General features: G+C 42.5%; 1 protein-coding gene across 30 annotated transcripts in view; it reads right to left on the bottom strand.

Annotated features, from left to right (window-relative positions):
- Nucleotides 1–22,145, bottom strand: part of AFDN (afadin, adherens junction formation factor) — a 215,865-nt gene that overhangs the window by 78,128 nt on the left and 115,592 nt on the right. For all 30 annotated transcript variants that reach the window (XM_043543212.1, XM_037895158.2, XM_037895174.2 and 27 more), the window contains 4 exons: nt 19,681–19,750; nt 18,475–18,593; nt 3,815–3,876; nt 1,887–2,092 (listed from right to left, as the gene is read on the bottom strand). In XM_043543212.1, the coding sequence (XP_043399147.1) occupies nt 1,887–2,092; nt 3,815–3,876; nt 18,475–18,593; nt 19,681–19,750 (457 nt within the window). The remainder of the gene's footprint in view (nt 1–1,886; nt 2,093–3,814; nt 3,877–18,474; nt 18,594–19,680; nt 19,751–22,145) is intronic.

Genomic DNA, 22,145 nt, shown 5'->3' with positions numbered 1-22,145 from the left:
ACAGTACCATTTTCCCTGTCATTCATGCCCAAACCTGGAGATCATCTTTGACTCAGGCCTCTCTGTAGATGTTCACATCCAGACCATATCTAAAGCCTGTCACTTCATCCTGGATAACATGCGTAAGATCAAGCCTTTCCTTTCCATTCATACAGCTAAGTCTCTTATCTTATCTAAGGATCTCCTTATTTCTATCGTGTCTGCTGCAACATTCTCCTCTATGGCCAAGATGAATTCCACCTTTGTCCACCTACATCCATTCAAAACTCTTCTGAAAAGATCATTTTCCTAGCTCACCACTTCAATCATCATCACTCTCTGAATCCCTCAACTTGCTACCCCTACATCATCACATCAAACTCAAACTAATTGTCTTCACTTTTAGGGCTTCTCAGGGTCTATGAATGCCCCATTTATTATCCATTATTGTTTTGAGACATCAGCCTCTGTCCTCATTCTTCAAATATTAAGTCCTGATTTCCCTTTTATAAAAATTCTTACAAACACTACTGCACTTTCTCCAATGCCACCTTATGCATGGGAGGAGCATTTTGTAAACATCTGCAAAGCCACCCCGTTGTTCTCCTCCCTTCTTAAAACTCTTCTTCACTGTAATGCCTATGAAAAGTTTAGCAGTTGGTTTCCTGTGACCAGTTTTTCATGCTGACCAGCACAGTTTCATTATGCTCCATCTATTTGTTTTATGCATCTGTTGTTTACAGTTGTACACTTAAGATTGCAAGCTCTTTTGGAGCAGGGATTATGTCTCTTTGTTATATGTTTGTACAATGCCTAGCAAAATGGGGCCCGGAGCCTCTAGGCACCAATGAAATATGTAAATCATAATACATAAATTTAAGTATATAACAATAATTGATTTATTGATAATTTTTAAGAAAACACTTATAATCTTTAAGAAAACACTCTTGTGTTTTACGTATTATAAAGAATAGGGATTTTAATTCTCCCGCTGAGAAAAATCTGCAACTGATGAGTTAGTGCTATTAGTATAACACACAAAATATTATAACTACTTTCTCAGGATATTACAGTAAAATTAAATACAGTAAAAGCATATAACAACAACAGTGAAGAGACAGTACAAGATATTCCTTTCTAGATTTCAAAGTCAGGACTGTGGATCTGATCCTGCATTCCTTGTAAAAGCAAAAATGCCATAGGCTTCAATGGGATTTTTATATGTGCAAGGAATGCAGGATCAGGTTTCATATTATATACTAAAACTTTTATCCTGATATCTTAAATTTCTCTTTGTGCAAGACGTGCCAGTATCAAATCGATATATTTGAGAAAAAAATTAAAAATACTAAATGCTATAATATCTTTGTGTGTACATAAGAGGAACAGGACTAAAGTTCAATAATTACATTCCTTTTTTAAGCTAAGTATTTTCTGTACAACACATGATCAATTTTCTATACAACATGATCAATGTAAATGCCTGTATTTATAAAGCATTACTAAAAAAGCAATTACAAGTCACATTAGAAGTGGTTGAGGATCAAAAATACTTAATGGAAAGACTGATTTTACAACTGTTTGGGGTGTGGTTGGTTTTTTGTTTGGTTGTTTTTTTGCTATAGGGAATGGGGCAACAATGTGGAGGTGGAAAAAAAATCACCTTTACTCATCATATAGGTCTTCATCAAAGCCACAAATTTCTCCTGAGGGAATGTTATTTACTATCTCACAAGAGAAAAAATCTTTACTAGAGAAATAAATACATTACAGGCTCATACTCAGCAACCTTTTGAGTGAAACCCTAGAGTGGGGGGAAAAAAGACTTTTCTGAAGAAATTTAAGTTATAGTCTGCAATGTATATATTTTAAATTCCTTTGATATGTCTCTGCAGATCAAAACTCACCTGTATAACTCCTTCCATCATGCTCACCATCTTGTTGACTATTGCAATGACTTTGTGAGTACGCTCAGTAGGACTGATGTCAGGTCTGTACTGATTTGACAATACATACCGACACGTCATGTACAAAACATAAGTAGGTGATAACTTAAAATGAACTGTCGAGCTGTTGGTATAATTAATAATGGCAGATAAGAAGGCATCTTCAGCTGTGGAAATAGACAAAAAAAGTCACCCAAGGATTGGAAAAAGAAAATAAAATTTCATAATTCAATGAAACAAGGTGAGTTTCTTCTGTTTTTTTGTTTTATTTAGCTCATATGTTCCTATTTGTCTAAACTATGCGCTGCAACTACTGAAGTAGGACAATAAAGAACCCACATATAAGCTAGGTAGGAGACTTTATGTAGGAGGATATAGCTCTATGTTATTTCCCATTTATGTACAGTAGAACCTCAGAGTTATGAGCACCAGAGTTATGAACTGACTAGTCAACCACACACCTCATTTGGAACGGGAAGCATGCAATCAGGCAGAGACCAAAAAAAAATTACAGTACAAGTACTCTGTTAAATGTAAACTACTAAAAAAAATGGAAAGTTTAAAAAAAGATATGACAAGATAAGGAAACTGTCCGTGCTTGTTTCATTTAAATTAAAATGGTTAAAAGCAGCGTTTTTCTTCTGCATTGTAAAGTTTCAAACCTGCATTAAGTCAATATTCAGTTGTAAACTTTTGAAAGGACCAACAAAACATTTTGTTCAGAATTACAGACATTTCAGAAAAATGAGGAGTCCAGTGGCACCTTAAAGACTAACAGATTTATTTGGGAATAAGCTTTTGTGAGTAAAAAACCCCACTTCTTCAGATGCACAAACAGAAACGTGGGGTTTTTTTACCCACGAAAGCTTATGTCCAAATAAATCTGTTAGTCTTTAAGGTGCCACCGAACAGATTTAACAGATTTATTTGGACATGAGCTTTTGTGGGTAAAAAAACCCCACGTTTCTGTTTGTGCATCTGAAGAAGTGGGGATTTTTACCCACAAAAGCTTATTCCCAAATAAATCTGTTAGTCGTTAAGGTGCCACCGGTCTCCTCGTTGTTTTTGTGGATACAGACTAACACGGCTACCCCTCTGATACTAGACATTTCAAAGTTACAAACAACCTCCATTCCCAAAGCGTTCGCAACTCTGAGGTTCTACTGCATCAAGTCAACTACTCCAGGGACAATACTGTTCTTTAATAAAATAAAATTTCCCTTTTCACTGTGCCACTCCAAAAGCTCTCTTACAGTACATTTCAGTCAGAACAATTTCTCTATTTGCTCATCAAACATCCTATCTACCGCGTTCTAATAATGTGAGGTTTCAGACAATCACCTGACCTGAAATTTTCTTATACAACTGGTGGAAGTTTTTAAAAATCCACAATAATGTGGCATAGCCAAGAGTCTACAATATTTTTGACAGTAAAAAACCTATAGTCATCTAAGCTAACATTTTATTTGATACCCTTTATGGAATATTAACTGGCCTTTTGACCAAGATCTAGTTTATTATTAACTTACAAACTAGTATATGTGGAATTTTTTATAAGAGGGGGATGGTTTCAATCTGATATCTCTTTTCTATTAACAACTCTGGTTCTAATTTAATTTATTTTGGAGACAGGGAATTCCAATGTGGTTGCAATAAACTATACAGGGACCCATCTAGAACTTGAATAATTTTTCTCCCCTCGCCACGAAGCCAGCCATATTGGTAAAATAAATACCTCTTTTTAAGTGATTTCCAAACTTTACTTATAAAAGTTTCCTTTTGAATTTTCAAAGTGATTGACTTTAACAGAAAAAAGTTCACTTTTTTACCTTATTGTTATATTTAATATTTTATTTTAAATGGTAGTTAAAGCTTCATTAAATACTCACAACTTTCCTTGAATTCGATGCTTGCAGGTAATATCAGTTCTGGCCCAATCATGTCCTGAGGTCTAAAGGAAGAGGGTACATATTCAAAAAAAAGCAAAAACAAAAAAACACCAATTCACATAGATAAAGTTAATTCAACTGTCAAATGATGTGTTCTTCTCCAAGGGCTTTGTTTCTGAACCTCTATACAACATTTTCCAAAAAAGCATATACTGCAAATATACTTTCCTTTTATTCAACTGCTTGCCCCCAACCCTCCTTTTAAATTCACACGCTGTGCTTGCTTGCAAGACAACAGATCACAAGAAACCTGAATTGTGGAGTATATTATTAATGAATGTCCTCCTTTTCACTGTATGCTATAATGATCAAGTCAGTCTGCCACCTGCCATTGACATGACTCAAATATCACTATTAAAAAACCAACTCAGGGATACATGGGGAAAAAGTTAATCAAACTCAGCCTAAAGAGCTAGCCTAGTGGCAAAGATTTACTAAACGAGCTGTTATGAAGCAACTACACCAGCTATTTTAGAAACAGCTTGGGACTCTATTTCCCATTTCTAAGAGTGATGAATCAAGTTCCCCTTAACCTTTACCTAACTTAAATTATAGTGCTATCCTGCAAAGTGACTGTAGAGTTGGCATTATGGGGGTCAGTGTTTACCGCCCTAATGATTTCTTTATCATAGATTCTATGTCAAGTTTGCAATTCAACTGGCTTTTTTAACTGTCAACCTTACAAATTTAATCTAGGATCTGAAAGTCAAGCTAGGTACTTTTCTTCTTATGAATCATATTAAAATGTTCTCTCATGCTCTCAGTGACAACTGTGTTACACCTTTGTCTCTGATGGGTCACATAGGTTTAACTGTTTGGAACTCAGTAAATGCTTCTGTTAATGATACATAAGACAGAAGACAAACCAGCTCATTTGCCCAGACCAGTGCTGGCTCTGCAGAGCTAACAGGAGTAAAGAATTACTAAAGCAAACACATGGGATTTTGCACGTATATGGAAAACAAGTCCATTGAATAAGAGTCCATTTTTACATAGCCACTTTTCAAAGCAGAACCAATTTTATTATTGACTTTAAGAGACATCAACGCAGGTCTAAAATTAGATAGACTAGCTATAGCTTGCTTTGAGAACATGAACAATCCTTACACCTTTACACATTAAAATATTGTTCCAGCTCACCCAAAACTAAGGCAGAGAATTAATGCAGTCTATTAAGTGTTTTATTATGAGGTTGCTCAGCAAAGTCATTTCAGCTTTAAGGTGGTTACAGGACAAGATTAGGATATATTTACAGGCAGTATGTACAGAAATATTGAAGTACCATTAAATTTTGAATCGTCAGCATTAACTATGCCACCTATATAAGGGATATTTAATGGTGTTTAAGATTTCCCCCTCCCCTCCACATTATTCACAATGTCTAAAATGCTTGATTAATTTCCCCCCATTCACATCATGAAATATATAGCTATACTTCAATTATTGTTAAGACAGAGAGCTTTAGGAAATACTCAAAGTTCAAGGAAGAAAAAAAGCTGGCCACCAAGGAGCTGGGGAGAAAGGAAATCAGAGAAAGAGGCCTGGAAGTTTATAACCATCAGAGGCAAGAGGTCACGGCAACATTCTACACAGCTGGAGACAGACAATGATGGATGGGCTGTGGCCACCAGAGTGAAGAGGACAAGGAGGAATTCCACACAGCTAGAAGTTTCCTTTTGATGCTAGAAACATTGGAATCTGTGGAAGATACCTCACAAGATCCAGCTGGTCCAAGGGAATGGAGAGGTGAACAGGACACACCTGTGGATTGCAGCTTGGCCTGACCTGTAAGAAAATCAAGCTTGTCGAAAAAGTGTTCTCCAATCATCCACAGAAGACATATGATCCTTATTGTGGATTCAATACTCAGAAGAATCTACAGAACATTCTGCAAAGGGCAGACAGGACAGCGTGCTGCCTTCCTAGAGCCAAGACACGAGACATCACTAAGAATGGATAGGATTCTGAAGTCAATGGATGTTCACATTGGTCCTAATGAGATCTCTCAGATAATGAATGACCCCAGGGAACTTGGAAACGTGCTGAAGAAGAATGTCCAACAATCTTCACTGAGATCCTTCCTGTCCCTCAAGTGAAGGAAGACAGAAGACAAATGATTCTGAAAGTGAACCACTGGCTAGGTAAGTGGGACAGGGTGGAGGGTTTTGGTGCAACATTGGTTCACCCTCTGTGGGGAGAAAGGGCTGTATAGTTTGGATGGATCCCTTACACAATGGGCTCCACTTCAGCGTAAAGGGAACCAATCTCCTCGGGGATAGGCTGGCTACAGTAGTTAGGAGGGCATAAAACTTTTTTAAAAAGGGGAGGGTAAAATAAAGAGGGAAGAATTGAGCACTCTTTTAGCACAAAAAAGAGATGTTGAGGACAAAATTAATCAAGAAACCAAAGGACATGGAGAAGAAATTTTTGAACTGTCTACACGTCAAGGCTAGGAGTCTAGGTAACAAACAAGAAGAACTAGAATTGCTCATTTATGAGCATAAATTCATTTTCAAGTTGGCATTACTGAAACCTGGTGGGATGATTTGCATGACTGGAACATTATAATCAATGGGTATAACCTATTTAGGAAGGATCAAATGGGCAAAAGGAGAGGGAGTGGCACTGGCACTCTGTCAAGAATATCATAACTTGGAAGAAAATGATCTTGAATGCTTATGGATCAATGTCCTAACAAACAAAGCACAAGATGGGGTACTAAATGGCATTTGCATCTGCAACAGACCACCAAATTACACTAGAGAACAGGATGACTAGCTCTTTACACACCTATCTATAATGTATAGGGAAAAAAGCTGCGGAATCATGGAGGACTTAATTTAATTTGAGTGACATATACTGGAGATCTTATGTTGCCAGTACTAAAACATTCTTAGAATTTCTAAATATAGAAGGCAATTTCCTAATTCTGAAAGTGTTGCTACCAACATGGGGGAATTCTATATTAGACCTCACTTTGACAGATAAAGAGGAACTGATTACAGAACAAACAATTAACGGTAACACACACTTGTCCCTTTTAAAGCACCATTTTCATAAAGCCGAAAACAATTTTGAGCCAAATCAGCTGGGAGGAAGAATTTATTCAGAAAAATGTGAATGATAATTGGGAATTGTTTAAGAACACTTTACTAGACATCCAAAAAGCCACAATCAAGGAAGAAGGTTGTATTGGTTAAAAACAAACAAACAAAAACCCCCAAATTATTTTAGAGGGGAAGTGAAGGCAGCTACATTTAAAAAATATATATATAAATGGAAGAAAAGGGGAAACTGATAGTAATGAATATAAATCAGAAGCTAGGAATTGTAGAAACCCGATAAGGGAAGCAAAGAGACACAAGAAATCAATAGCAAGCACAGTTAAGGAGTCTTTTTTAAGTATATTAGGATCAAAAAGACTCCTAACAATAGTATTGGTCCCTTACTAGTTAGAAATTGTAGACTTAATAATATTGCAGGAAAGGCAGAAGTGTTGAATAAATATTTCTCTTCTGTATTTGGGGGAAAAGCAGATGATGTAGTCATATCATATGGTAATGCTCTTTCCAGTCTACGAGTATCTCTGGAGGATGTTAAACAGCAGCTACTACAGAGAGACAGTTTTAAAATCAGCTGGCCAGAAACCTTGCGTCCAAGAATTTTAAAAGAACTGGTTGAGAAGCTTCTTGGACCATCAGTAGTGATTTTCAGAAAGTCTTGGAACATCAAATGGGTGTGTTTCTAGTGGGGTCCCACAGGGATCGTTCTTGGCCATACACTAACTAACTGTTTTATTAATGACCTGAAAGAAAACAATATCATCATAATGATAAGATTTGCAGATGACTCAAAAACTGGACGAGTGGTTAATAATTAAGACGACAGATCACTAATACAGCACTATCTGGATCACTGGGTAAACGGGGTGCATGCAAATAATATGCGTTTTAATGTGGCAAAATGTAAATTTATACATTTAGGAACAAAGAAAGTAGGTCATATTTACAGAATGGGGGACTCTATCCTGAAAAGCAGTGACCCTGAAAAAGATTTCAGGGTCATTGTGGATAACCAGCTGAACATGAGCTCCCAATACAATGTTCTGGCCAAAAGGGCTAATGCAATCCTTGGATGCATAAATAAGGGAATCTTGAGTAGGGAGTAGAGAGATTACTTTACTACTGTATTTGGCACTGATGTTGACCGCTACTGGAATACTGCATCTAGTTCTTACGTCCACAATTCAAGAAGGATGTTGGTAAGTAGGGGAAAGTTCAGAGAAGAGCCACAAGAATGATTAAAGGAGCAGAAAACCTGCCTTAGGGTATGTCTACACTACGAAATTAGGTCGAATTTATAGAAGTCGGTTTTTTAGAAATCGGTTTTATATATTCAAGTGTGTGTGTCCCCACAAAAAATGCTCCAAGTGCATTAAGTGCATTAACTCGGCGGAGTGCTTCCACAGTACCGAGGCTAGAGTCGACTTCCGGAGTGTTGAACTGTGGGTAGCTATCCCACAGTTCCAGCAGTCTCCGCTGCCCATTGGAATTCTGGGTTGAGATCCCAATGCCTGATGGGGCTAAAACATTGTCACGGGTGGTTCTGGGTACATATAGTCAGGCCCCCGTTCCCTCCCTCCCTCCGTGAAAGAAAGGGCAGACAATCGTTTCGCGCCTTTTTTCCTGAGTTACCTGTGCAGACGCCATACCAGGGCAAGCATGGAGCCCGCTCAGGTAACCGTCACCGTATGTCTCCTGGGTGCTGGCAGACATGGTACTGCATTGCTACACACCAGCAGCAACCCATTGCCTTGTGGCAGCAGATGGTACAGTACGACTGGTAGCCGTCATCGTCATGTCCGAGGTGCTCCTGGCCACGTCGGCCAGGAGCGCCTGGGCAGACATGGGCGCAGGGACTAAATCTGGAGTGACTTGACCAGGTCATTCTCTTTAGTCCTGCAGTCAGTCCTATTGAACCATCTTATGGTGAGCAGGCAGGCGATACGGATTGCTAGCAGTGCTACTGTACCATCTTCTGCCAGGCAGGCAAGAGATGAGGATGGCTAGCAGTCCTACTGCACCGTCTTCTGCCGAGCAGCCATGAGATGTGGATGGCTTGCAGTCCTTCTGCACCGTCTGCTGCCAGCCAAAGATGTAAAAGATAGATGGAGTGGATCAAAACAAGAAATAGACCAGATTTCTTTTGTACTCATTTGCTTCCCCCCCTCCCCCGTCTAGGGGACTCATTCCTCTAGGTCACACTGCAGTCACTCACAGAGAAGGTGCAGTGAGGTAAATCTAGCCATGTATCAATCAGAGGCCAGACCAACCTGCTTGTTCCAATCAGAACAATTACTTAGGTGCACCATTTCTTATTGGAACCCTCTGTGAAGTCCTGCCTGAAATACTCCTTGATGTAAAGCCACCCCCTTTGCTGATTTTAATTCCCTGTAAGCCAACCCTGTAAGCCATGTCATCAGTCGCCCCTCCCTCTGTCAGAGCAACGGCAGACAATCGTTCCGCGCCTTTTCTCTGTGCGGACGCCATCCCAAGGCAAGCATGGAGGCCGCTCAACTCACTTTGGCAATTAGGAGCACATTAAACACCACACGCATTATCCAGCAGTATATGCAGCACCACAACCTGGCAGAGCGATACCGGGCGAGGAGGCGACGTCAGCGCGGTCACGTGAGTGATCAGGACATGGACACAGATTTCTCTGAAAGCATGGGCCCTGCCAATGCATGCATCATGGTGCTAATGGGGCAGGTTCATGCTGTGGAACGTCGATTCTGGGCTCGGGAAACAAGCACAGACTGGTAGGACCGCATAGTGTTGTGGGTCTGGGACGATTCCCAGTGGCTGCGAAACTTTCACATGCGTAAGGGCACTTTCATGGAACTTTGTGACTTGCGTTCCCCTGCCCTGAGGCGCAATAATACCAAGATGAGAGCAGCCCTCACAGTTGAGAAGCGAGTGGCGATAGCTCTGTGGAAGCTTGCAACGCCAGACAGCTACCGGTCAGTTGGGAATCAATTTGGAGTGGGCAAATCTACTGTTGGGGCTGCTGTGATGCAAGTAGCCCACGCAATCAAAGATCTGCTGATATCAAGGGTAGTGACCCTGGGAAAAGTGCAGGTCATAGTGGATGGCTTTGCTGCAATGGGATTCCCTAACTGTGGTGGGGCCATAGACAGAACCCATATCCCTATCTTGGCACCGGAGCACCAAGCCGGTGAGTACATAAACCGCAAGGGGTACTTTTCAATAGTGCTGCAAGCTCTGGTGGATCACAAGGGACGTTTCACCAACATCAACGTGGGATTACTGGGAAAGGTACATGACACTCGCATCTTCAGGAACTCTGGTCTGTTTCAAAAGCTGCAGGAAGGGACTTTATTCCCAGACCAGAAAATAACTGTTGGGGATGTGGAAATATCTATAGTTATCCTTGGGGACCCAGCCTACCCCTTAATGCCATGAAGCCGTACACAGGCAGCCTGGACGGTAGTCAGGAGCTGTTCAACTACAAGGCTGAGCAAGTGCAGAATGGTGGTAGAATGTGCATTGGGACATTTAAAGGCGCGCTGGCGCAGTTTACTGACTCGCTTAGACATCAGCGAAACCAATATTCCCACTGTTATTACTGCTTGCTGTGTGCTCCAAAATATCTGTGAGAGTAAGGGGGAGACGTTTATGGCGGGGTGGCAGGTTGAGGAAAATTGCCTGGCTGCTGGTTACGCACAGCCAGACACCAGGGCGGTTAGAAGAGCACAGGAGGGCGCGGTACACATCAGAGAAGCTTTGAAAACCAGTTTCATGACTGGCCAGGCTACGGTGTGAAAGTTCTGTTTGTTTCACCCTGATGAAACCCCCTGCCCCTTGGTTCACTCTACTTCCCTGTAAGCTAACCACCTTCCCCTCCTCCCTTCGATCACCGCTTGCAGAGGCAATAAAGTCATTGTTGCTTCACATTCATGCATTCTTTATTCATTCATCACACAAACAGGGGGATGACTACCAAGGTAGCCCAGGAAGAGTGGTGGAGGAGGGAAGGAAAATGCCACACAAGCACTTTAAAAGTTTACAACTTTAAAATTTATTGAATGCCAGCCTTCTGTTTTTTGGGCAATCCTCTGTGGTGGAGTGGCTGGTTGGCCGGAGGCCCCCCCACCGTGTTCTTGGGCGTCTGGGTGTGGAGGCTACGGAACTTGGGGAGGAGGGCGGTTGGTTACACAGGGGCTGTAGTGGCAGTCTGTGCTCCAGCTGCCTTTACTACAGCTCAACCATACACTGGAGCATACTGGTTTGATCCTCCAGCAGCCTCAGCATTGAATCCTGCCTCCTCTCATCATGCTGCCGCCACATTTGAGCTTCAGCCCTCTCTTCAGCCCGCCACTTACTCTCTTCAGCCCGCCACCTCTCCTCCCGGTCATTTTGTGCTTTCCTGCACTCTGACATTATTTGCCTCCACGCATTCGTCTGTGCTCTGTCAGTGTGGGAGGACAGCATGAGCTCAGAGAACATTTCATCACGAGTGCATTTTTTTTTCTTTCTAATCTTCACTAGCCTCTGGGAAGGAGAAGATCCTGTGATCATTGAAACACATGCAGCTGGTGGAGAAAAAAAAAGGGACAGCGGTATTTAAAAAGACACATTTTATAAAACAGTGGCTACACTCTTTCAGGGTAAACCTTGCTGTTAACATTACATACATAGCACATGTGCTTTCGTTACAAGGTCTCATTTTGCCTCCCCCCACCGCGTGGCTACCCCTCAACCCTCCCCTCTCCCCGTGGCTAACAGCGGGGAACATTTCTGTTCAGCCACAGGCAAACAGCCCAGCAGGAACGGGCACCTCTGAGTGTCCCCTGAAGAAAAGCACCCTATTTCAACCAGGTGACCATGAATGATATCTCACTCTCCTGAGGATAACACAGAGAGATAAAGAACGGATGTTGTTTGAACACCAGCAAACATACACTGCAATGCTTTGTTGTACAATGATTCCCGAGTACGTGTTACTGGCCTGGAGTGGTAAAGTGTCCTACCATGGAGGAAGCAATAAGGCTGCCCTCCCCAGAAACCTTTTGCAAAGGCTTTGGGAGTACATCCAGGAGAGCCGCGAATGCCAGGGCAAATTAATCCTTTCACATGCTTGCTTTTAAACCATGTATAGTATTTTAAAAGGTACACTCACCGGAGGTCCCTTCTCCGTCTGCCGGGTCCAGGAGGCAGTCTTGGATGGGTTCGGGGGGTATTGGCTCCAGGTCCAGGGTGAGAAACAGTTCCTGGCTGTCGGGAAAACCGGTTTCTCCGCTTGCTTGCTGTGAGCTATCTTCTTCGTCCCAAAAACCTGCTTCCGTGTTGCCTCCATCGCCATTGAAGGAGTCAAACAACACAGCTGGGGTAGTGGTGGCTGAACCCCTTAAAATGGCATGCAGCTCATCATAGAAGCGGCATGTTTGGGGCTCTGACCCGGAGCGGCCGTTCGCCTCTCTGGTTTTCTGGTAGGCTTGCCTCAGCTCCTTCAGTTTCACGCGGCACTGCTTCGGGTCCCTGTTATGGCCTCTGTCCTTCATGCCCTGGGAGATTTTGACAAAGGTTTTGGCATTTCGAAAACTGGAACGGAGCTCTGATAGCACGGATTCCTCTCCCCATACAGCGATCAGATCCCGTACCTCCCGTTCGGTCCATGCTGGAGCTCTTTTGCGATTCTGGGACTCCATCATGGTCACCTCTGCTGATGAGCTCTGCATGGTCTCCTGCAGCTTGCCACGCTGGCCAAACAGGAAATGAGATTCAAAAGTTCGCGGTTCTTTTCCTGTCTACCTGGCCAGTGCATCTGAGTTGAGAGTGCTGTCCAGAGCGGTCACAATGGAGCACTCTGGGATAGCTCCCGGAGGCCAATACCGTCGAATTGTGTCCACAGTACCCCAAATTCGACCAGACAAGGCTGATTTAAGCGCTAATCCACTTGTCAGGGGTGGAGTAAGGAAATCGATTTTAAGAGCCCTTTAAGTCGAAATAAAGGGCTTCATCGTGTGGACAGGTGCAGGTTTACATCGATTTAACGCTGCTAAACTCGACCTAAAGTCCTAGTGTAGACCAGGGCTTACAGTGATTGAGCTCCTTGAGTCTATCTACTTAGCTTAATATTTGATACTCAGTTCTTCAATCTAGCAGAGAAAGGTATAACATAATCGAATGGCTGGAAGTTTAAGCTAGACAATTTCAGACGAAGGAAGATGTAAATTTTTTAACACTGAAAATAATTAATCACTGGAACAACTTACCAAAGGTTGTGGTAGATTCTGCATCACTGACAATTTCTAACTCAAGATTGGATGTTTTGCTAAACATGTTTTTCTAGGAATTATTTTGGGGAAGTACTATTATTGCCTGTGTTATACATGAGGTCAGACTAGATCACAATGGTCCCTTCTGGCTTCAAATCTATGAAAGACAGTATTTGACTGAGAAGAACAATTTTCTATTACATACTTGTTTTCTGTGAAGTGATAATACTAGTACATTACATATAGAACTGCACCACTTCAACTCATAAGCCATATTGTCTCCCTCGTTGAGAAATTAACCACTAACAGTGTCTTTACCTTACAAGTACTCATTAACTAAAATGTAAAAAACAGGAGAAAATATCTGCCCATTTCTCAGGCTTCAAAAATAGCTTATGACTCAATGATCTTAAATTGCTAAAAGATGGAACTAAAAAAAAAAAGACACTTGTAGACCAACCACCTCTCCAGTTACCCAGAATAGCCCCAGGATAAGGCTCTGCAGCAGAGTGGAGGAAGAGCTGGTAGTGGAATACAGATAGGGACCACACATTTCTAAGAACCTCCAGTTACGGTGTCAGGGTTCCCTCCCCATTCTGAACTCTAGGGTGCAGATGTGGGGACCTGCATGGAAGACCCCCTACGCATATTTTTACCAGCTTAGGTTAAAAACTCCCCAAGGCACAAATTCTTCCTTGTACTTTGGATTAGGTAAACGCTGCCACCACCAAGTGATTCAAACAAACATTTAGGGAGGGCCACTTGGAACCCTATCTCCCTCCAATATCCCCCAAGCCCTACACCCCCTTTCCGGGGGTGGCTTGAGAATAAACAAGATGAGTACAGACCAACCTTGGGTTTTTAGGGACACGAAAAACCCCAATTGGATTCTTAAAAAACAGAATTTCATTAGAACCACGAAGAAAAGATAAAAGAACAACTCTGTAAGATCAGAATGGAAGATAATCTCATAGGCAGTCAGATTTAAAACAGAGAATCCCTCTAGGCAAAACCTTAAGTTACAAAAAGACACAAAAACAGGCATACACACTCCCTCCAGCACAGTGAATTTCACAAGCCAAAACAAAAGAAAATCTAACACATTTTCTAGCTAGATTACTTACTAACTCTACAGGAGTTGGATTGCTTGCTTTCTTGATCTGTCCCTGGCAGAAGCATCACACAGACAGACAAAGCCTCCCCACCCCCAGATTTGAAAGTATCTTGTCCCCTGATTGGTCATTTGGGTCAGGTGCAAACCAGGTTATTTGAGCTTCTTAACTCTTTACAGGGAAGAGGATTTTATAGTACTGTATCAGAGCTTCTTAACCCCTTCCCTTTATATTTATGACCTTTGGTATCAGTGAACAGCGAACCAACAGCATATCACCACCACAGACTCAACAGTACTGGTGACCGAGTCCGTGTAGATAGTAGTGTTCTCCAGGGCAGTGTACCTGGCTCCTGATACTGGAAAATGGACCAGGCTTCTATCCATTGGTGACACTGATGGTACCAACTTCAGGTGGGCCATGGTCTTCAGTACTGACAACTCTACTCATTGGCATCAACAGTATAGGAGGCATTCACTGCCTTCTTTTCCTCACCAGCACCAAGGATGATCCCTGAGCCCCTTCAGTTAGTCCCAATATGGAGGGGGACTTTTGCCCTTCAGTTCTGAGAAACTGGTACTATGCTCCTTGTAAGCTCCTGACACTTGGGTACCAGGACACAGAGTCTCACCTGACTTAGGCCTCGTCTACACTGCCACTTAAAAATCGACCTAAGTTACATCACTGAGGGAGCATGAAAATACTCACCTCCCTGAGCAACCTAGCTTACATCAACCTAATGCAGTATCTACACTGCGCTATATCGGCAGGAGACGCTCTCCCGACAACTTACATTCTGTTTCTCGGAGGGTGGAGTACTGAAGTCAATGGGAGAGTGCTCTCCCATCAATTTATTGAATTTTCAGCAGACCTGCTAAATCGATGCCACTGCATCCATCGCAGCGGTGCCAATTTAGTGGGCCAACATAGACAAGCCCTTAGAGCTTGTCAGAGAGGAGGTGCTCTTTTTGGACGAGGGCTTGGAAGGGGATTTCTCACAGTTTTTTGTGAACATGTTATGAGGGGGTAGGAGCAAACTTTCTTTGGAACGGTCTTTAGCCCTGGTCTGATTATCCCCAAAGCTGGAGAATACTGTGCTCGGAGGCATGCTTCTTGGTACCTCTGCCCAACACACTGGGGGTGGAGGGTTATCTGACAGGCCAGGAACAGACTTCAGTCTCACTACACATTCCATCAGGAATCTTCTATGCCTGGCTTGTCCATAACAACTCAATGGGTTTAAGTAGGAAAGGACTGGCAGATAGGATATGAGCTTCCCTGGAACAACAGAGGCATGTATCATGCTTATTGCTAACCAGAAAAGCTCAGTTGCAGGCCACTCAGATTTTGAGTCCTGGAATCCTGGGCATACTAGGCACTCCATACAGGGGGGAGGTCCAGATGGGGGGACCCCCCCGCAAGACTACTAAACTACTCTAACTGTAAACTAGGTAAAAACAGGTTTCATTAGCTACTTACAACTACGCTTTTTGAAGAATGCTAACTAACACTGCGGACATTGCAGAAGTGGTCTCAGACCATGGGTGGTAGAAAGGAACTGGAGACAGCGTCACTCCATGCTAGCCCTCAGTTTGGTGCAAAGGAGAAGGTTACAGGCATGGACCAGTAGATACTGCTAGCAAAGGTCTTCCAGTCTTAGGTGCATGCAGTGCATGTGCACCTCAAATACAATACATATAGGCCGTCCCTAAGGGGGTGTGGGGCATGGAACAAATCAGCTTCCAGGCTAGTCTCCTCGCTATCCGCCTGCCCACTCACTGCTCGCCTCCTCGCTAGCCTGCCCGCTGCTCACCTCCCCGCTAGTCTCCTCGCCAGCCAGCGCTCCCCCTTCCCTATCCGCCCACCCGCTGCTCTCCTCTTTGCTGTCCGCCCGCCCCCTCAACCCCAGCCTCCTCACCTGCCTCCCTGCTAATCTCCTCGCCATCCATCCGCCCACCTGCCTCCTCACCCTTGGCCCACCTGCCTCCCCGTTTGCCTCCTCACCCCGCTTGCCTGCCCCACCTCCCCACCCACCTCCTCACCTGAATACCGGGACAAATGGTGTCCCAATCGTACATCGGTCAGGACGCGGGACAAAGGGCTAAATATCAGGACAGTCATGATTTTATCGAAGCGTGGGGCCCCCCAAAGGGGAGGGCTTGGGGCGGTTGCCCCAATTCGCCCTACCCAAGAGACAGCTCTGCATATAGGGATCATCACTCAAGGAACTTAAACTTAAGAACAGGATTTATGAAGACTCACAGAAATAAACATCATATTTTGATTGTTTTACCAAGTTGTGATAAATGTTTTACAAATTAGGGAAGACTGAAATGACTAGAGGCTGAAATTGTCTGTCAACAAATCCTGCCAACTGCATTGCTACAAGGACTAAAAGAGGCTTATAGTTGTGTCTGAACGTGGGGCACATCAACCCACAGTTGACAAATGTGGAAGCCCGACCAATAGATGTCAAGAAATTCTGTACCTATTAAAATACTCCATTAGATGGGTTTAAATTATAAATTGTTGGACAAAAGTCAACATGGTTTCTGTAAAGGGAAATCATGTCTTACTAATCTATTAGAGTTCTTTGAAGGGGTCAACAAACATGTGGACAAGGGGGATCCAGTGGACATAGTGTACTTAGATTTCCAGAAAACCTTTGACAAGGTCCCTCACCAAAGGCTCTTACATAAATTAAATTGTCATGGGATAAGAGGGAAGGTCCTTTCATGGATTGAGAACTGGTTAAAAGACAGGGAACAAAGGGTAGGAATAAATGGTAAATTTTCAGAATGGAGAGGGGTAACTACTGGTGTTCCCCAAGGGTCAGTCCTAGAATCAATCCTGTTCAATTTATTCATAAATGATCTGGAGAAAGGGGTAAACATTGAGGTGGCAAAGTTTGCAGATCGATACTAAACTGCTCAAGATAGTTAAGACCAAAGCAGACTGTGAAGAACTTCAAAAAGATCTCTCAAAACTAAGTGACTGGGCAACAAAATGACAAATGACATTTAATGTGGATAAATGTAAAGTAATGCACACTGGAAAAAATAACCCCATCTATACATACAATATGATGGAGGCTAATTTAGCTACAACTAATCAGGAAAGAGAACTTGGAGTCAGCATGGACAGTACTCTGAAGACGTCCACACAGTGTGCAGCAGCAGTCAAAAAAGCAAACAGGATGTTACGAATCATTAAAAAAAGGGATAGAGAATAAGACCAAGAATATTTTATTGCCCTGACATAAATTCATGGTACGCCCACATCTTGAATACTGTGTACAGGTGTGGTCTCCTCACATCAAAAGAAGATATACTGGCATTAGAAAAAAGTTCAGAGAAGGGCAACTAAAATGGTTTGGAACAGATCCCATTTGAGGAGAGATTAAAGAGGTTAGGACTTTTCAGCTTGGAAAAGAGGAGACTAAGGGGGGATATGATAGAGGTATATAAAAAATCATGAGTGGTGTGGAGAAAGTGAATAAGGAAAAGTTATTTACTTGTTCCCATAATATAAGAACTAGGGGCCTCCAAATTAAATTAATGGGCAGCAGGTTTAAAACAAATAAAAGGAAGTTCTTCTTCACACAGCGCACAGTCAACCTGTGGAACTCCTTGCCTGAGGAGATTGTGAAGGCTAGGACTATAACAGGGTTTAAAAGAGAACTAGATAAATTCATGGAGGTTAAGTCCATTAATGGCTATTAGCCAGGGTGGGTAAGGAATGGTGTCCCTAGCCTCTGTTTGTCAGAGGGTGGAGCTGGATGGCAGGAGAGAGATCACTTGATCATTACCTGTTAGGTTCACTCCCTCTGGGGCACCTGGCAATGGCCACTGTCAGCAGACAGGATACTGGGCTGGATGGACCTTTGGTCTGACCCAATATAGCCATTCTTATGTTCTTATGAAAAAAATCAACAACGGTCTAACAAATTCAGAAAATAGCAATTTGTCTGGAAAAACCAGATATAAATTAAAGAAAAATCAAAACTAACATAAAAATAAGATATTTTAATATTCTCTTAATTTCATCCTTTATTTTGGAAAGGATTAAAACACTTTTCCTCAGGCAGACTCCTACCATTTCAATACATCTTGATGACACCTTGCGTCACGTTTCCAGAAAAAAGTCTGTTTTATTGACAATATTAGAAATGATAATGTATTTCCTACCTGCCGTCATGCCTGCGATAATCTTGCTGCTGTTCCACTCTAATCATTGGCTTCACCATTCCTCGTTCAGCTGTGCTGGATGCTGATGAAGTTCTGTCACCATCCAGCCTGTTGGTGCTCTAACTCAAACAGGAAGACAAATCTTTAACATGCATGCATTAGATCAGCCAAGACTTATGTTCATCACTGTGGAAAAAAATGTCAAAGCTGCCAGAAAGTCACAGGGAACAGAGAAGACTACAGAACAGAAGACAGCAATGCAGCATGTTTTCTCACCACAATGAAATTTTCATACTAGCTATTCAAAACATCACAACAGCCAACTAGAAACGTATTTTTGGCAATGTACTGGCAGGAATGTTAAAACCAACGAAGTTAACATTAACAGAAAGCCAATAACAGTGCTGATAATGATGCAAAGATTCTACAGATTCTTGCTTAAAACAGCTTTAATATAGAATAATTCCAAAACTAGGAATAATGGGCTGCCTTTCTCCAAAATGTTAGTTACGGAGGTTAAATAAAACCTCAGTAATAGAATAAAAAAAGACGTTTTTAAACACTGATTAAAAATCTTTTCCCCTTTCAACTGCTCAGTGTTTATACGCTGACGTATGCTGCTATTTCACTAGTTTTCCAATATTCAGTCCCTCCCCGAAGCTAGACAGAACCTGAATTTCTAATGTTTAAAAAAAAAAAAGGGGGGGGGGGGGGAGGAGGGGAAGGAACACTCCTATTTTTGAAAAAAAATCTTGCTTTTCTTTATACACCAAAGCAGCATAAAAGGGCACACAAATCCATTTTTTCCTCTTTATAAGTCAGCTGTCGTCAGCATTATGGGCTTCAGTTTTACAAGTGGTTTTACAATGCATTCTTCCCCACTTCATTTGCTCACGCACTTTTGACTGTGTAACCTGTCCTCTATCCAGTAAACCATTTCTTCCAGAACTTATGCTACTACTCCAAATCTGACATGTTTCAAAATTTTTAAAAATTGCAGTTCTTTTCCTAAAAAAAGTTCTTCTCTCCCTTAACAGAAAGTATGCTAGATGCTATACAGACATAAAAAGACAGTCACTCATCCAAAAAGCTTACCTAGTGCCACTCGAGAACCACACAATATTTCATAATTGGAGAGATTTATGAACTAAGAATATAAAACTATAAATTTAATCATTTTTGCCCAGTCTAGTCACAGTTTAATACCTTGCTCGCTGGTAATGCTGTTCCACTGTGAACATCTCCCTCCAGATCAAATGTTGTTTCCTGAACAATCCTAAGAAGATTAAGACCAAAAAAACCTCTAGTAACTTTCAAGAATTACAAATATGCAGTATAAAAAACAATGACACAGGATAGTTATGCAAATACACTGCAAACCAAACAGCTCTGCCATACTGTCTTATTTATTAATATTTGTATTTAAAATACTGTATTTATAGGAACTATACATAGGCTTGACAGAATTCAATTTCTTTTTTTATAATTTTGATGTTTCAATATCAATGTTTACTTTTAAGCATTTGTTCTGTTTTTACTGATTTAAATTTTCTTTTTTTTTCCTTCAATTTTTATCTATTTAAATGTTCACAGTGGCAGGAAACTACGGGGTGGTAAGACAAGAAAATGTATTGATAGTAGATGTTGAGATTCAAGAAGTGAAAGCTTTATAACCATTGAAACACAAATTGTATATTTTGGTATGTGATGTTGACAAAAAGTAAATAGCCTTAAACAGAACTCTAATTAATTCTTAAGCAGCACTTTCCTTACTTTGCCTATCTGTAAATTACGATTGAAATATTTTTTCCCTTGGTTTGGGTGTGTACAGTGAAACTGACATAGTAGTAAGAGAGCTCTGAGCTCCCAGATGGGTCTCCAACCGCCCTTCCATTTGGGTAATAGGAAGTAACAAGAGTAGGACCCCTGGCCTTGTAAATGTTGAGGTAGTGGTTCTATGGCTCACACCGCATGAGGCGATCTATCTCCTGCTGGAGTAAACTCATAAGAAGGGTCCCTGAAAAGGGATGATGGGAAAGGGTGTTCTGGAGGGGGCAGGGAGGTGAAGTGGATGGAATATCCGCATCTGATGATCTCTAGGACCCATCTGTCCGAAGTTATATGCTCCCAGGCACTGCGGAACGCTGCCAAACAGGGGCCAAATGGGTGCATGGTCACAGACAGTAGTGGGGAGTGGTCTCGCAGAGCCTTGACTTGCCCGTAAAAAGTGGTGTTTAGGGGCAGGCGGCTGGATCAAGGAGTGGGAGCCTGATGGCTTTCACTTTGAGAACTTTCCCTTTTTCCACTGGAGCTCATAGTTCCGTTGTGAGGGGAATCGGGATGAATAAGGCCTCTGTTGGTATTGAGGACTAAAATGTCTCTTCTGCCCTTATGTGGAGATTCCCAGCGACCTGAGAGTGGCCATGGAATCCTTCAAAGAGAGAGGCATCGGTCTTCTTGGCGAAGAGCTTCATCCTTAAAGGGGAGGTCCTCCACCATGGTCCACACCTCCTTTAGGAATCCCAAGAGGTGGAGCCACGACTCCCATCTCATTAACACAGCTGTAAAGATGGTACTGGCAGCCGTGTCAACAGCATCAAGGGCCAACTGTAAAGATGTTTTTGCTACCAGTTGCCCCTCCTGGATGATGGCCTTGAAGGAATCCCGGGAGCTCTCTGGCAGCTTATCAATAAAGTTGTGTAATTTATCGTAATTCATGTAGTCATACTTTGCTGTGAGTGCCTCGCAGTTGGCAATTCAAAACTGTAAGTTGGCTGAGGAATACGCCTTCCAGTCTGTCATAGGGTGTTGTCTTAAGAGTGGCTCTGTCAGACATGAGAGTTCACAGCATCCACTATGATGGAATTTGGTGGTGGGTGGTGAATAGGAACTTCGATTCCTTTGTGGGGACATCATACTTTTTGTCCACCTGCTTGCATGTTGGAGTCACTGAGGCCAGGGTTTGCCACACCGTCTTAGCTGGGTGTAGGATGGCCTTCTTGATTGGCAATGCGATTTTGGAAGTAGATGAAGAATGAAGGATGTCAATAAGCTGGTGATGCGTATCTTTAACCAACTCCAATGGCATGTAAAGTGCGTCCGCCACTCTCTTTGCCAGCTCTTGAAACAAGCAGAAGTCATCCCCCATGGAAAGTGGCGACGGCATGATCGGTTTGCCCAGCGAAGAAGAGGATACGGCTTTGGGTGTGATCTTCTCCTCTGTGTCCACCTCCTGCTCCTCCACTTCTTGGGATTCTGAGGCATACGATGGTGTAGCTGAGGGGGAGTGCCTGGGAGGCTTTTGGATGATACTTGGTGACCCTGAGGCAAGCTGTTGGTGAGTCACCAGAGGTCCTCGTATGGCCACTGCAGTAGCATAGGGCCTGTGGAGTTGCTCAAGGGTGACTATACCAAGATGATGGTGGTGCCATCGGGTAGTACATTCCTGGACCCTATTGATATTGTGTCCCATATAGAGCTTTGGAGGAGTATAAAGAAACCCCATCTGGCTCACTGCCCAATCCCTCACTTGACATCAGAGGGCCATGGCATAACTGTGGGGGAAATAACCTTTGATTGGCCATGGCTCAGTTCCGGTACCAAGGGACTGAGAGTCAGGAGCTTCCAACATAGCCAGGTCACCAGCCTGATTGAATTCTGCCGGTATGGAG

This window comes from Chelonia mydas, chromosome 3 (assembly GCF_015237465.2).
Source record: "Chelonia mydas isolate rCheMyd1 chromosome 3, rCheMyd1.pri.v2, whole genome shotgun sequence".
Taxonomy (NCBI): domain Eukaryota; kingdom Metazoa; phylum Chordata; order Testudines; family Cheloniidae; genus Chelonia; species Chelonia mydas.
The sequence above is the reverse complement of the archived record's forward strand: the minus strand, read 5'-3'. Positions and strand labels throughout refer to the sequence as shown.